Source organism: Leopardus geoffroyi, chromosome D1, assembly GCF_018350155.1.
Source record: "Leopardus geoffroyi isolate Oge1 chromosome D1, O.geoffroyi_Oge1_pat1.0, whole genome shotgun sequence".
Classification (NCBI taxonomy): Eukaryota; Metazoa; Chordata; class Mammalia; order Carnivora; family Felidae; genus Leopardus; species Leopardus geoffroyi.
Window position 1 is genome coordinate 43,610,355 of NC_059329.1, and position 17,953 is coordinate 43,628,307.

Here is a 17,953-nt window from a genome sequence, read left to right on the forward strand (position 1 = left end):
AAAAAAAATTAAAAAAAATATAATTGATAAACATTTTCAGAGAGCAATTGCCAGTGTGTATGAAAAACAAAATGAGTGTCCTTCAATGTAGCAATTTCACTTCTAGGAATTTAGGTTCAAAAAGAATCAGCTATGTGCAAAAAGGCGTATGATCCAAGGATATGAATGATCTTGCTTATAATAACCAAAGCTGTAGATGAAGTAAATGTCAAACCAGTTGGATATTGCTTATCTCAGGGGTTCTGAAAGTTCTAGGGGTTGTATCAGAATCCTCTAAGAAGCTTTTACTAATATCTGCCTTCCACCTCCAAGATTCTAATATTTGAATATCTACCCAGACATATGAAATAAAATATGTTAGTCTTCTTACTTTTCTCAAAAGTTCCATAAATTGTGCTCACCATACCACTTCTTTTGAGGCTCTTTGTTTCCCCCAGGGCAGTAACACCAAGGTGTTTTTTTTTTTTTTTTTTTTTTTTTTTTTAACATGTAGGCTGTTCAGGAAAAGAATATAAAACTTTAATGAGCATCTATTTAGTTTCTCTCAATTTTACTTTCCTTTGGACTACTCTCACACTATGTATTAGGATAGGAGGATTATTTGTTTTAGGTATCATCTGAAAATTGAGAATATTGATCAAAAGGACAGTGAAAGTACATATTATCAACCTATTACCTACTCCTCAAACTCATAATTACTTTAAACATTTCATTTTAATTCTTTCCATGTATCTTTATTTGAAATACAAAGAATCTTCAAAATTATGAAGTGTTAGTTATAATTTTGTCAGTTCTCTCTGCATGATATGTTAATACTTTTGTCTTAATAGATAAATCTCAGATGAACTCCTATTTTAACTTTCTTCAATTTTGACATATGTTTGAAATGATGGAATGTAAAGTGGCATTGAAATTAAGTTATTTGTTTTTTCAGAGTTTCTAATTATGACATCTTCTGGTATACTCATAATCTCTTCTTTGTCTTCTACATGCTGCTGATGTTGCATGTTTCAGGGTAAGTTTAAAAAATATTTAAAATATTTTTAAAATCATGTATACCTAAAAATAGGGTAATGATAGATAAATCTAGAGAAATGTTTATAGAAAGTGGTAAAATATTTGGTTATATGGAATTGAGGGTAGTGTCAAGAATGAAGAAATAGTTCTGTTTTTGTCCTAGCATATATATTTTTTAAAGTTTTATTTTTTTGAGAGAGAGAGAACTTACACACAAAAGTCATGAGCAGAAGGGACGGGGCAGAGAGAGAGGGAGAGAGAATCCCAAGCAGGCCCCATGGTGTCAGCCCAGAGCCCGGCACAGGGCTCGATCTCACAAAATGTGAAATCCTGACAGGAGCTGAAACCAAGAGTTGGGCACTTAACTGACTGAGCAACCCAGGCATCCCTATCATAGCATATTTTAATGAATCTTTTACAATGTTGCAGTTTTAATGAATCTTTTACAATGTTGCAGTTTTTAAAGTCCATGTAGTTATATCGTGATAACCTCTAAGAGAAAGTAAGAAATAAAGAACTTCAAGAAGGTATTGTAATGTTTCCTAAAAGTTTAGGAATTCCTTATATCTTGCTGCTGTGGAATTTCTAACAATAGAGTTACCAGGTTTTAGTTTAAAAAAGCCCAGCAGCCTATAGCAATATTTTTCTAGATATGTCTTCTGAGGCAAGGGAAATAAAAGCAAAAAATAAACTATTAGGACTACATCAAAATAAAAAGCTTCTGCACATCAAAGGAAAAAACAAAATTAAAAGACAACCTACTGAATGGGAAATGATATTTGCAAATGACATATCTGATAAAGGGTTAGTATACAAAATATATAAAGAACTTACACAACTCAGCACCAAAAAAACAAATAACCCTATTGAAAAACAGACTCTTTTCCAAAGAAGATATCCAGGTAGCCAGCAGACACATGGAAACATGCTCAGCATCACTAATCATCAGGGAAATGCAAATCAAAACCACACTGAGATATCACCTCACACCTGTCAGAATGGCTAAAATCAAATACACAAGCAGCAACAAGTGTTGGCAAGAATGTAGAGAAATAGAACTCTCCCCTTATGTTGTTGGTGGGAATGCAAAGTGGTGCAGCCACTGTGGGAACATTATGGGGGTTACTCTAAAGTTAAAAATAGAACTGTAGGGCACCTGGGTGTCTCAGTAGGTTAAGCATCTGACGTTGGCTCGGTCACTCTTTCATGGTTCATGGGTTCAAGCCCCATGTTAGCCTTTGTGCTGACAGCTCAGAGCCTGGAGCCTGCTTCAGGTTCTGTGTCTCCCTATCTCTCTGCCCCTCCCCAGCTCATGCTCTGTCTCTGTCTCAAAAATAAATAAACATTAAAAAATTTAAAAAAAAAATAGGACTATAGAACTACCCTATCATCTAGTGATGACACTATTGGGTATTTACCCAAAGAATACAAAAACGCTAATTCAAAGGGATACACATATCACTAGCAGCATTATTTACAATAGCTAAATGATGGAAACAGCCCATGTCCATAAATTGATGAATGGATAAAGAAGATGTATATACACACAATGAAATATTATTCAGCCATAAAAAGAATGAAATCTTGCCATTGGCAACAATATGGATGCGCTTAGAGAGTATAATGCTAAGTGAAATCAGTCGGTCAGAGAAGGACAAATACCATATGATTTCACTCATGTGGAATTTAAGAAACAATACAAACGAGTAAAGGGACAAAAAAGGAGAGAAGCCCAAACCAAGCAACAGACTCTTAACTCTGGGGAACAAACTGATGGTTACCAGAGGGAGGTGAGTGGGGGGATGGCTGAGATAGGTGAAAGGGCTTAAAGAGTATACTTATTATGATGAACAATGACTAATGTATAGAGTTGTTGAATCACTATATTGTACACAAGAAACTAATATAACACTGTATGTTAACTATACTGGAATTAAGGTACAAAACTTAATATAAATAAATAAAATTAAAAATTAAAAAAACAAAAAAACAGGGACGCCTGGATGGCTCAGTTGGTTAAGCATCCGACTTAGGCTCAGGTCGTGATCTTGCTGTCTGTGAGTTCAAGTCACGCATCGGGCTCTGTGCTGACAGCTCAGAGCCTGGAGCCTGTTTCAGATTCTGTGTCTCCCTCTCTCTCTCTGACCCTCCCCTGTTCATGCTATGTCTGTCTCTGTCTCAAAAATAAATAAATGTTAAAAAAAAAACAAACAAAAAAACAAAAACCAAAATAACAACAAAGTAAAAAGGCCTACCCACAGTAGTAGTTGCAGAGAAAGCCTACATTGGTTTATAATGATCTGAGAGAAGGATCTGTCAATATCAGAAGATCACAAAGGGAAAAAGAAAGTATCCTAAGCTTGTTACAAAGAATATACACCAATTATTCTGAAAATGTGTGTCAACCCAAGCAGTGTACTCAAAGGTATAGTGCTTAAAATAATCTGTTTGGTTAGAGGAAGGAAATAATACATTTTTGTGTATGCATGTGTCTGCATGGTCACTAGAGTGGACTATGGTTTTGTCTTGAGACTCATACTAATATGATACAATAGGCCATTGTTTGGCATCAGGTTCACTTGATTGAGTAAATGATACAGGGTAGAAATATAGAAAGTCAATAGGATAATGTCAGGTCGTTCTTCTGTGATGGTCTCTCTGGTTCTCCCACCTCCTCTCCCTTACCTCCCATGTAGTATCTCAGTTTTGAGATTAATAAATAATAATTAATAAGTAATTCCAAGGCATACTACCTTGCTTTGGGTAAGACTCATGCTCCATAGGAACCAGTTTCTTGGTAGCGGCCCAGATCTCTTCAAGGGATACCCTCAGTTACAAGAATACACTGCACACAGGAAACTGAGGTCTGTGAGTCCTACATAGTTCATTCATAGTCTTCCTGGTGCAAATGCATTCCACCATTAATAAACAATGTTGCCTGGAAACACAGCTGGCATTCCCTGTTTATCATAGCCCAAAATGTTTCCAGGGAGACAGTGTTTGGAGAAAGCTTCAGATTTGCTGTTAATCTTTTCCTCAGAATGTTTTATAATGTACTTTGTCAGCACAGTAGGTCATATACATAAATTATGTATTTATTTCAGGGTGCATGTTCAAAATTTTTTTTTTTCCTCTGATTTTGGAGGCCACTGGTTTAAATAGCAGTTTTGTATGGGTCTCTCTTCCATGTCTTGGCTCAATTTGTTCTATACTGGGTTCTAGAACATACAGTTGTAGAGCATCAGAAGCATGGCCACATATTATAATCATGGCTTCCAGTTAGTCATTCCTGCCACACAGGGAAGAGGGCCATGGTCTGTGGAAGCTCTGGATTCTATTTTTTTCCCTTTTTTTTTTTTTTTTTTTTTTTGGGATAATATGTTCTATGGACTATTAGGACACCTAGGACACCAAGAAATCTCTCTGTACAGAAAATTTGTTTGCCTGTCAGAGCTATTATCATAAAATGGACTATGAGTAAGCAGATGTTACTGATGATAACAGTAATTGAAAACAATTACATAATGCTTACTATATGCCAAGGATAAATTCAAAATAATTGAGATACTTTATGTCTCCAAGGATCACAGTTTTATGAAGATAAACAATACTGTCACAACCCCTTAACAGGTCAGAAAACTGAAGTATAGAGAGAGTAAGTAACTTCTGAAAGTTTACCTAACTGATGGATCCTGAATACAAATTCAGGCATTCTTACTCAAAACCTCCTTTTTTTTTTTTTTTTTTTTACTGCTAGGTTTTGTATTTTTAGAGAGCTCTGTACTTAGAATTTAGTGTTAAGATTTTTTTTTTTTAAGGTTAATATCTTGATTTACCTGGGATTGTGATCTCTTTCATACATCTATCTGTAACAGAGAGAAAAATGCAATCATTTCTTAGTATAATTAATTATGCATTCTTTTGCCTTTATGTTGTATTAAGTTAAAACTGAAAATGTCTGTCTCTTTGTAATTCAAAATAGAGTCAATTTTTTTTTTTTAATTTTTTTTTTTTCAACGTTTATTTATTTTTGGGACAGAGAGAGACAGAGCATGAACGGGGGAGGGGCAGAGAGAGAGGGAGACACAGAATCGGAAACAGGCTCCAGGCTCTGAGCCATCAGCCCAGAGCCTGACGCGGGGCTCGAACTCCCGGACCGCGAGATCGTGACCTGGCTGAAGTCGGACGCTTAACCGACTGCGCCACCCAAGCGCCCCTAGAGTCAATTTTTTTAAAGGTTCAGGAGTTCAAACAGATTTCTTAAGCTTAAAGAGGATTGTATTGAGAGTTCTTCATTTTTTGGACATAAGAGAAGGCCTTCTTAAATTTTGATTTTACTTTTGTAGAACAAGGGTCACAAACAGAAAGTGACTTTCATTTTTGCAAAGAAATAACAAAGGCATCTGCGGGATGAATTACATATAATCAATTTCTTATACCAATTTAATAGTTATATATATTAGTAAAAAACAATTATTCTAATATTGAAATCAGTGTCATACAACAAATACATAATCCTATAAGCATTGTATAGTGCACAATTTTATGAAATTAAATTTTTATTTAAGTATAATTGACAAAATAGTATATTTATAGTATATTGCAAATTATATATCATTTAAGTTTTTTTTTTTACAATGTGATGATAAACATATATGTTGTGAAATGATTACAACCAACCAAGTGAATTAACACATTCATATCACTTCAGTTACCTTTTTTTATTTTCTGCTGGTGAGAACGCTTAAGATCTACTGTCTTAGGAAATCTCAAGTATACAATACTGTATTATTAACTGTAGACATCATGCTGTACATTAGATCCTCAAAACTTATTCTTCTTATAGCTAAAAGTTTTTAACCCAATGACGTTAAATTTTGAATACAGTCACACAGATTATGCTTCTGGTGTGGGAAAACTTACTAGTGGTAAATCTTGTTTTTTTTTTTTAATTTTTTTTTTAATGTTTATTTATTTTTGAGACAAAGAGACAGAGCATGAACGGGGGAGGGCCAGAGAGAGAGGGAGACACAGAATGTGAAGCAGGCTCCAGGCTCTGAGCTGTCAGCACAGAGCCTGACGTGGGGCTCGAACTCATGGACCGTGAGATCGTGACCTGAGCTGAAGTCGGATGCTTAACCGACTGAGCCACCCAGGCGCCCCTACTAGTAGTAAATCTTACAGCTTTTTCAAAATGAAACATTTCTCAAAAAAGTCTTTATATTCCTAAAGGATCTGTCTATAAGTAAATCTGTTGAAATTATTATCATTTGTGCCAATATTGAGAACTTAGACGTATCTTTGCTTATGAAATATCTTGATAATTTCATTCTATAACTTTTGGTTATATGAGTAAGGTGCAGTTATTCAAAGTAAGTTTCTTGGATTTATACTGAGATTTCTGTTAAAGAGCATACTTTAGATTGGAACATGAAATCAGTATTTTCTGGGCATCTCTCCATCAGTGTGTTAACTACTATAATGAAGTATAGAAGAACAATATATGATCTTTAGTCTTCCAGCATTGGTAATTAGTTTGCAATTAAAAACGTCAGTTGAAAGAGCTGGAGAGCTGCCTGGGTGGCGTAGTTGGTTAAGTGTCTGAGTCTTGATTTTGGCTCAGGCTCAGGGCATGACCTCATGGTTCATGAGATCAAGCCCTGTGTCAGGCTCTGGGCTGATAGCATGGAGCCTGCTTGGGATTCTTTACCTCCTTTGCTCCATGCCCCTCCCCCATGTGCACGTGCTCTCTCTCTCTCTCTTAAAATAAATAAATAAACTTAAAAAAGAACTAGAGAGAATTTTAGACTGCATATTTTCCAGCCATAAACATATTTTATTTTCAAGAATTCTAGTAGTTCAAAGAACAGAAGGATCAATGTAGGCTAGAAATTTTAGAAAATTTTAGGCTTCAAGGATGAAGCCATGAGAAATTGTTGACTAGTTTCTCTATCTAAGCAGACTTTTGCAATAGGAAGACCAGTTGCTTCTGATGGTTTTCAAAGGTCTATTTTACTTTTGTAGAATCTCCAGTTTTGAAGGAAGCTTAAACGATATCTTGAGAAAGATGATTTTTGTCTCCCATGCAATCTAAGTAAATATCTAGTATTGAAAAGCCCATTCTGTCTTTGGGAAGCTCCAGTTTTCACAAAATTCTTTTTCTTTTAGCCAGAATTTATTTTACTTTAATTTAATCCAGTGACTTCGATGTCTATGACTCTGTAGGCCATCAAAATTCAGTCCCTCTCTTTTAAATTATGTGTTCCTTGCTTTATGATATTTCAAGTCTCATCATTATTCGAAATAAAAAAAAAACATATTCATAGTTAATATTCATTGAGTACTTATCTTGTACCTTACTAATGTTTGATCTCATTAAATCCTCCCAACAACCCTGGTAAAATATGCTGTTGTTATCATTATTATTATTATTTTATATTATTATTATCATTATTGCTATTATATCTTGTCCAGGTGATAGAACAGGGACAGCAAGAGGTGAAGGAACTTGTTAAAAGTCGTACATAATAAGTAGAAGAGTTTGGGTTTGAACCCAGGGATCATCAGATTCCTGAGGCCACATTCCTAATCACTAAATTAGGCTGGCTGCAGTTTGGTATGGCTTCCTTTGTATCCCCCCCTTTTTTTTCTAAAGTTTTTTTTTGAAGTTTTATTTATTTTTGAGAGAGAGCATGGGCGTGCAGGCGCACAGGCACCTGAGTTGGGGAAGGGCGGAGAGAGAAGGAGACACAGAATCTGAAGCAGGCTTCAGGGCTCTGAGCCCTATGTGGGGCTCCAACTCCCCAGCCATGAGATCATGACCTGAGCCGAAGTCGGATACTTAGCCAACTGAGCCACCAGGTTCCCCCACCCCCCTTTTTTAAAAGTTTTTTTACTGATTTATTTATTTTTGAGAGAGAGAACTTTGTACCCCTTTTAAAGCTGGAAATCAAACTAAATGTAGTGCTCTGGTGTATGTAATATGACATTGGCAACATAGAAAGTTTATCTTTCTTGCTGCAAATATTACGGTCATTATTTAGGACCTGATTGTCTTGTTCCATGATTATCCATGCACTTGGCTTAACTTAATTTTTATACTTGTTACCTATATTTTGGAATTTTTAAATTCTTTCTAAGCAAATCTATTTATTGCATGACATCCTTAAAAGAACACATTTCATATAAACCAAATCAGATGTTTCTTTTCGGTGGTCAAATGTATCTAAAATATGCTAATTTTCCTTTTCAAGAGATCAGTAGAGCATGGCAGTTAAGAGCTATACCATTAATAGCTCTATGACCTTGCCAGATAATTTGTCCTCTTTCTTAACTATTAGATGGGATTAATAAAGTCACCTACATTATAAGGTTGTCTCAGGTTTAAACAAGTGAATGTAGCAATATAGGCATAATAGAGACATACTCAAGTATTAGAAAAAAATATATACTTATACCAATACTAATAGCTGTATTAGGATGAAACTCTACATTTAACTGTTTGAAGAATCCTTTTTGTATAAATACACAGCACTTTTGAAGAGCCCAGATTTTCCTATCTGTAATCTGATAAATGTATAATGAAAACAGCTTAGCAGATCAAAAGAATATTCCTTGAAAGGGCAACATTTTTTATGACATTGTTAGGTCTCAAAAATTCAATTGGTGTTAACAATAAAGGTTTATTTTGGGATTTGCAAGACAAGCATCCTCCTGGGGAATTTTTTTCTTTTAATTTTTAATACACTTTTCTAGGAGGTTTGCTATTTGTGTGCTATATTATGGATATTTCAATTTGGAAGACGTTTGGGGAAAAAAAAAAAGCCAAAACTGTTTCCTCTTTTCAGACATGAATGTAACCGGACACTTCTTTATTTTCATTTGAAAAACTCATCAGGAGGAGATACATACTGCCATTCTCACTTACTGATAAAAGGGATATTGGAGTGAAAAGCAATTATGAGTGTCACAGAGCCTCAGCGGAGAGACTAACCCTACTCCTTTGACAGGCATGTGGAGAGAACATATTGTAAATGAGATCTGGCACCCTTGCCTCTCAGTCTTACCACAGTCACCACCCACTGGCTTTAGCTTGTATGTTGGGTGGATAATAATTGTATTTTGTTTTTTTATTTACATGAGAGAGGAATTATAATGTGACAATTCTTAAAAAGAGAGGGGGAAGGGCCTTCTCAAAAGCACATGTGGCAATGAGAGCCAGTTAATGTATAAACAATTTTTTTGTGCTAGCTCTGCTGGGCCTCTCAGACCTCATTTTATTATATAAATTAATACATATTATTTATATATTACATAATACTTATTCTTTTAGACAGAGCTCTTTGCCATTTGGGACTATTTGCTGGCAAGAGTTCATTGTAGAGTGTGATTTATATTCTGTTTGAATCATGTTTTCTAGGGGGATTTAAAAGAATGGATTTCCATGTGCACGTTTCTAAAATCATCTGTTCTTTAAACCAGGGGGACACAGTGGGCAGCCTTTGTCAACAATGACATTAATGAACGAGAGGCACTGTTGGCTTCATAGGAGTTTAGGCTCAAGACGTTAACCAGGGTTAGACAAATATTTATGAGGTTAGGCTTATTGCACTGGCTTATCCTCCTTCTACTATGCCCTTAGGAGAAGGAAATTAAGAACATTCTGTTGGGGGATGGAGGTATTTGTGCAGTATAGACAAGTGCTGAAAGTTGCTGATTCCAAATATCTTGTCTTCTAGAAGCCACTTGCACTGAGTGCTCTTTTCACCCACACTGGCTTGTATGATCTTCCTACTAGAGAGAGGCATTTGCACTTAAAATGTCAATGGGAATTTGGTGAAGCCCAGGGAAAGGAAGGCCCAGAGGTTTTATGTTAAGCCAATTCTATTCTAGCACTGGGAGAGAAAAATTTATTTCCCTACACTTTCTTTTCAATTTTCCTTTCATTGCCTCTAGATTTGAATTGGCTATATAATTTATTGTTCAAACTAGACACTGAGAATGAAATGGGATACTGTGGATAATTAAGCAGTGACTTGTGGCTGAACCAGGACATATGGTTATTCTACCTATTCCTAGGCATAGGGGAAAGTTCTAGAGAGACTGAATCACAAAAGGAAACCTTACCTCAAATAGGGGCTCTACATGGGTATGTGGGAGCCTAGAACCTTCAAATAATAAACACAGTAGATTTGCCTAGCTTTGTCCCACTTTAGAGATCATAACTGGATGTGCTCTACCATGTTAGGTAGAAGGTTGAGGAGTTGCACATTCATGGGAATTGCTAAATCTTTTGTATACTACGTGTCACCCTTACAAGTGACCTGTTCTGAATAGTTTCTAGATGCTTAATTTCTACTAGGTGTGCATAGTTATTTTAACGTTGATGCCCTTTATTTCTACTTCAAAATCCTACTTCTTTTTTAATAGAGTAGGAGTTCTCTACTTGGATTCATAATCTCTAGGAATCACTGAATGGGTGCCGGGGATCCATGAATTCCTGGAATACACCCACCCACCACCCCCACAGTAGCTTGCATTAGATTCCCAAAGCTATTTGTGTCCCAAAAGAAGTTAAAAATAACTGAATCAAGCCTAAGCTAAGTTTTTACTAGAGAGCTATAATATTACATTGATACATCTTATATCGTCACTTGTTTTATCCAAAGTTAGAAACAATAGATTGTGGGGAAAATTAGAAACACTGGGACAATTTTCTTCTCACATGAAGGTTTCTGTAAGGAGAACTTACTGATAAATATGGTTATGCATCATCATTTTATTTTATTTTAAATGTTTGTTTATTTTGAGAGAGAGAGAGAGAGAGAGAGAGAGAGTGTGTGTGTGTGTGTGTGTGTGTGTGTGTGTGCATGTGTGCAAGCAGGGGAAGGGCAGAGAGGGAAAGAATCCCAAGCAGGGTCTGTGCGTCAGCTCAGAGCCTGATGGTGGGGATTGATCTCACAAACCATGAGATGATGACCTGAGCTGAAATCAAGAGTTGGACGCTTAACAGAGTGAACCACCCAGGTGCCCCTACATTATCATTTTAGAGGATAATAATGATACTATTGCTAATAATTTCCAAGTTTTATATAATATTCAATATGTTACAGGTACTGTTCTTAGCAATTTATGCCACATACATATATACATATATAACCTCTCACATGCACACATTATGGAGTTTTTTGTTTTTTGTTTTTGTTTTGTTTTTTTTTAATCTCATAGCACTATGAGGTCATTTTACAGATGGGAAAATGAGGCACAGAAGGTTAAATTAAATGATTATTTAAAGGCACCTGGCTAGTGCCTGATAGGGCTGGGGATTGACCCACATTCTGACCCCAAAATTTATACATTTAATTTCTAAACTTTTCTTGAATTAATGAATTATTTATTCATGGTTTGGAGGGTACTTTGCTTTTGAATGAAATATATTCATGTCATGTGAAAATCTGGGATAATTTTCTAATTTATCTATAAAAGTTGGCGAGTGTGTATGTGTGTGTTTTGTGTATTTTGAGTAAGAAGTTCAGTTTTGTTACAAGCTACATAGATTTCAAGGTTTTGAAATATAGTCCACCCAGAAAACTGTAAGAAAATGGAACTTTTTTTGTGTTGCTTTATAAATGTTTCTTAAAATGTACAACTTTGTTGAGGCATATAGTTAAGTATAACTCTACAATAATTATAATAATAAAATTATATCTGTATAGTATTTTAACCTCCAAAATTATTCCACATAACTTGAAAATAGCAATTATTAAAGCTAGGATCTATACTAGAGCTAATAAAAATACAGTAGAAGAGATACTCTCACCAGTATTCTTGTTACACACCGTGGGTTTGTGGCTCTTCATCCAGTGAACAGGTGGTCCACATCTTTTTTTTTTTTTTTTAATATTTATTTATTTTTGAGAGAGAGAGACAGAGTGTGAGCAGGGGAGGGCAGAGAGAGAGGGAGACACAGAATCTGAAATAGGCTCCAGGCACAGGGCTCGAACTCACAAACCAAGAGATCATGACCTGAGCCAAAGTCAGACACTTAACCAACTGAGCCACCCAGGTGCCCTACATCTTTTAAAGTCTGTTACCAAGCCTCAGAATGGTGCCTGTCATTGCTACAATATAGATTAAGGAGAATGGGAATTGCACAGAGAAAAAAAAAAAAAAAAGAACCTACAGATACACTCCTTGAAAATATCTGGGGGAGAGAGGAATTTCACATAACCACCAAAAATCCTAAAGTACAGAAAAGTATACACTGTGTAAATCCTTATGTAAAAGGGAGAATGTTGGGCTATAGCTGAAGTCAAAGTTGAATAGTAGAAAATTCCAGGGTTGTTTTCTGCCTACCCCATTATGTGTCTGTGAGTTCCAATATAAAAGAGAAAAGGCAACACAGCAGTGATATATCGTAGGTAAACTATGGTGTTTTTGAGGGTCAGAAGGTTTCTTACCCATTTTTATCAAGGGAATCCTTCACAAGCCATTACTCAGTTTGTGTTGGATTAAGGGGAATTATATTAATTGGCTTTTAGCTAGGAATTTGTTGTCCTTCTAAGCTCTTCCAAATTTCCTCAATTATCAAAGCACGCTCAGTAACAATAAAAAATAATCTGTGTATTTGTTTAAACGTAACTTGGATTCCCATTCTGGGACTCTCGTTTATATTTGTTGTTGTCTGGGTAATAAGTTCTTACACTGACTAGAATATCAATTCCTATGCCAGAGGAATTAACTTTTAGGTCTTAACTGTTTTGGTTGTTTTGTAGATTGGCAAATTTTTGTTGGGGATTTTTATGTAATTTTGTGGCTAAAAATTCTTTGGATCACAGAAGAAAAAAAATTCATCTCTTTGTTTTCTTTTACTTTTTGGCCTTTGAATTTTTCATCCAAGTATATAGGGTGAATAAAATTCCTGGAGAATGAAGTCTTTCTTATATGAGATTCAAATCTCCCTCATATAATATTTACATATTTCCCATATGTTAATAATATCATGTTCTATACAAATATGGTCTTTAAGAAGTGTTTTTTTTCCCCACTTCTAAGTTCCTATTCGTAGGACTGTTTTTCATTTTTGTGTAAAAATTATTCCTCTATATTATCCAATCTGGACTAAGGTCTTATGATTTATTTACTTTTGCTGATATTTTATACTGGAAAAAAGTAAGGGTAAGTATTGAGGTCATGTGGTATTTTCTCCCATAAGGATGCCATATGTATAGGTAGATATAGTATATACAGAGCATTTTCATGTACATAAATTCATTTGTGCTATAAGCTACTTTTGTTCATGAATTTTTAGTCTAAACTGAGTGTACTTCTCCCCCACTTAGAGGATAGAAATAGTGAGTTTCAGACCAAATACTTTCTCACGTAATTTTAATCTCAGTTTTCCTCCTGGGACCTTATGCATAATAACAAGTGGTCCTGGCTGGAGGTACAGGGTAAGAAAGTTGAGGGAAGGAGAAAGAACAAGGGCTACATTTAAGAAACATTTTAGTACATTCATGTTTTTCTGAAATGTGAAGTAATCCTTTTATTCCCACTGCCAGTTTTGTAAAGCCTGAAAGCAGAGGATATACTAAGATATGTTGGATACTTACATATTTTTTTCTTCCCAAGAGATCAAAGTCCTTTCCTTTATATTGTGACTTAGACAGTAACATGTACTATCTCACTTTTTCAGCCAAGGGAAATGAGAAGAAAAAAAAAAAAAGAGTAAAATGGCCTGTTTAGTAAAATGGCCTATTTCACTTCACACACTTAGGAAACATTCTGGTCTTGATCCTGTGTTCTTAGGCTCTAATGGTTAGTTTTGCCAGCTGCATAGTGTCTGTGGCTGGCAACTTCATTTGCAGGACCCACTGCAAAATTAAACTGTGAGGCTCTTTGATAAAACATTACTAAGTATTTCAAGATGGTGACAACAGAGCATTGAACCAGCCACGGGACCTTTCTAAGAGAAGGTTCCTTGAGACTGCAAAAGTCACACACCTGTGATGCTGGCCCTGTGTTGCCTAGTCTCATGTCTTGGACAACGCCATCAGCAAGAACAAGACAAAGTATGTGCTACAGTCAAGTTGCAGGATGCGAATACACTCAGGCATCAGTTGCAAGTGCCCAGGAGAGAATGCAGAGGCAAGAACCTGGCTAGACCAGACCAAGTAGGGATGGGAGTAAAAGCTCTGGTTTGATACATACTCAGGTGCTTGGGGTTTCCCTGATGTGTGCTGAAGTGGAGGCAAGCACTCCACTTCTACATGTTGCTACTAAGTAGGTTGATAACTTGACTCTCTTGATAATTTGTCTGCTTAGATAAGAATTGGCTTAGGGTAAGGACAGGGCTGAAATCTTGGGTCAAACTTAGCAGTACTCAAGGGTAAAGAGGGATGATGTAAGTTGCAGACTGATTTCATGCTATTTCTTGTATACATGGTTTACTTTATTTACTAAATATCATTTCCTAACATCTAGGCATCTTTTTTGAAGTTGGATTATGAGTTCCAATTCCCTTCTGTGTTTGTTAGAACCAGATGATGACTCAATCATGTGTTTCAACAACAACCAAAACAAAAAGTTGTTTGTACACTTCTGGTCATTCAGTAATTCATTCCATGAATAGATATTGAATGCTTGCTATAGATTGTATGCACTGTTCTAGTCACCAGCAATGCAGCTGAGGTACAGGACACATCCTTGACCTTAAGTAGTGTGCATTCTAGTGGATTCCACACAATCCAGTGAATTCCAGTGGGTTTTGAAATGATGAATTTGGGTGTATTTTCTTAAGCTCTTTTTTTTTTTTTTTTTTTTTTTTTTTTTGTACTTGAAGCAGAGTAAAAAGAACAGTCTGAAACAGGTTGTTCTATTTTTTCTGTAAAGACAAGAAACATTTTGTGTTGTAGAATACTAGGAAAAAAGTAGGTTCCTCATGGGACAAGGATTTTTTTTTTCTCCACCGTAAAAAAGGTTTAAAATCACAAACATAAAGGTTACGTAAGTGACACTGCATTTGTTAGACATTTTTAACGTGCAGTTAAAGTAGGAATGATTTTGTGTTTCTCCTTTCTGCAGTGTGGCATTTTGTAATATTTAATTTTTGCCATAAAATATTTTTATGATTTCTATGTTGTAACCTAGTGGGATTTATTCTGTGTATTGTATTATTTTCTGTGACTTTGTCATGTAAAAAAATGGTAGTATGTCTATAATGCCTCTTAAGGAAAAAAAGGACAAAAAGAAAGAAACCTATTTTTTGAAACTCTGTTGAGTTTTGAAAGCACATCTTGAAATCCTTATGAGTACAAAAATAATAGCATCCACAACCACGTGTTTGATACACCATAAAATCCATGATTTCTCATGATAGAAGAACACTAGACATTCCAAAGATATTTCAAAATCTGTCCTTTGGAACATAATAAAACTAAAAAAAAATGAGTAATAAGTATTCCTATTCCTACACTCCCCTTACCGCCTGCTCTGTCACTGCCTTAAGTTGGCAAGACTCTTTGTTTACCATTCATGGACATCTTTTTCCCTTCCCGGTTTTTCCTTACAAATTATTTATCATTTAATATGAAAGATACAATAAAACATACAAGAATATTTTCTTTTTATTTTAACGTCTATGCACTTGTTATATTCAAACAAATTATGGGATTATTTGCTGTTAAAATCAATTCACTAGAAATTCATTGAAGGTTTACTGTCTGCCAGAAACTTGCTAGAGAGAGGACAGGGTTTGGCAGTGAGTATGGACATATGGGTGGATATGTAAATGCATAAGACATGATCCCCTCTACTAATCTGGGAGCAAACCATGTGCATTTGTTCATACTATCCCTCTTACTGGAATGCCATTCTCCTGTTGTTAAACCATTAACATCTTCACATTTTTCAGTTGCTTCCTTCATGAATCCCTTTCCAAATTTCATAATCAAAGTTCACATCCCTATATACTCTCAAGGGTCACCCTGCTAATCTCCAATATGTGCTCACTTTGCTTTTTTGTTGTTACTGCTTTCATGTCTGATCATAGCTACTCAATTTAAGTTAATTAAAATGAAATAATGTGACAAATTCAGGTCTTTGCCTGCACCAGTAAATTTTTGTTCAATATATACATTGGTCTTTAATTTCATAGGTCTTTGTTCATAGGAAGAATGGAAGGGTGAGAGGGTTGGCCTTGTACAGGGGAGGGAGCATGGCCTTTGTTTGGACTTGGCCACTGGCTGACAGTGTGGTCTTAGGCAGATAACAGCTCAAAATGTGTTCACTTATTCTAAGATGGGGCCACTGATCTTTATCACATAAATTTGTTATAAAAAAAATAGGCAGTGAGGCATGAAGCACCTTTCTGGTATGCCCAGCACTTACCCTGTAAATACGGAGTTCGGAATGTGCCAGTATCCTTCCATATGAACCCATCAGTATCTTTTACTACCTTATTTAGCCAAATCTAACCTGAGATTCTGTGCTTGTGGGTTTTTTTTTTAATGAATGATGTTTTTTGTTATTATTGTCTCTCTATAGATCTTTTCTCTCTTATCCATGACTATTTGTTAGCAACAATTACAAACCGAGACAAAGAAAACATTTTAATGGAGTTTTAAGACAGAGGTAACCTATGCCATTTAGCTTGAGTGTAGCTTAAAAGTAACATACAGCTTTCAAAGTAAAAAGGGATTTTAGCATATTACATAGCCCTTGAAATACCAGGAATGGCAGTGTTTTGTTTGACTGAGCTGGCCCAAAGATTTGTACTGCATAGTAATGTTTGTCATTCTAAGGACCTCAGCACATGGGCCTTGCCCACCTGAACACTGTTAAGACTTAGGAGGAGTAAATAATGTTCCTTTTCTTGGTGTGTTAAACAGCCCCATCCAATACACACACGCACGCACACACACACACACACACACACACACACACACACACACGATCCGACTTTATTTCCAGGCGTTTGTTCATTTTGAACCTTCTTCCTTGATGTCTACTTCTTTAATCAACTGATTTGCTTTATATGATATAGGTTTGTAGAAGGAAGGAGATGATGTTTCTGAATCCCATGCTTAGACTGCCATTTGGTTAATTTCTTACCCAAAGAAAGCCTTAAGTTTCTCATCTGTGTAATGGGAAATCAAAACACTTATGCTGTATGATTATTTTGTTTTCAAGTTTAAGTGAGAAATAGATGTTTAAAAAATTCTTGACATACTTTCTTAATAAATATTAATCTTCCTCTTCCTTACCTTTTTCACAGGTATGTTATAAGGAGTAATTAAAGAGTAATTAAAGAGTAATTTAAAAATATATTCTTGGCTAACCAGGAAAAATAATTTTGGACACCAAAATTTTAATGGCCTTAAAATAGAGAGAAAACACACTGACAAATTTCCAGTGCTTTTCAAAATCTTAATTTTTTCCTTCAAGATTTGCTTATGCAGTAGTGATCTTTTTTGATGTTTTATATAATCTATCCATTGATGCACTATTCCCATGAAGTAGGTCTTGACTTTTTATTAAAATTTATTAAAAATTTATTTAAAAAATTTTTATTATGTTTTTATACAAACATAGAAAGTTGAATGGTTTGTCTTAGAATGTCAGAAAATATACAACAATCAGAATTGATTTTAGGGGTTAGGCCCTCCTTCCTGATTAATTATTTTGAGTCTTTTATATGGTCTTCTTTATGGAGAAATTTTGAAAAGTAAACATGGGTAGGGTCTAATTGCTGTATATTAATTTGCAGACCAAACAAGATACCAACTTCTAGTTCTTGTTATTGTGTTTGTTTAATATTTCTCTGTAAATCACCAAGGCCTGATTTATCCAGTCTCAGCCAAATCAAATATGATCCCTACACTTTCCCATTTGTGTTTGAAGATATAGCAAAAGTACTCATTATTATAGTATTTATTGA

At 35.3% G+C, this 17,953-nt stretch overlaps 1 protein-coding gene across 5 annotated transcripts in view; it reads left to right on the forward strand.

Moving 5' to 3' along the window:
* NOX4 (NADPH oxidase 4) overlaps positions 1–17,953 on the forward strand; it is a 169,106-nt gene that overhangs the window by 43,127 nt on the left and 108,026 nt on the right. For all 5 annotated transcript variants that reach the window (XM_045483670.1, XM_045483671.1, XM_045483669.1 and 2 more), the window contains one exon: positions 935–1,015. In XM_045483670.1, the coding sequence (XP_045339626.1) occupies positions 935–1,015 (81 nt within the window). The remainder of the gene's footprint in view (positions 1–934; positions 1,016–17,953) is intronic.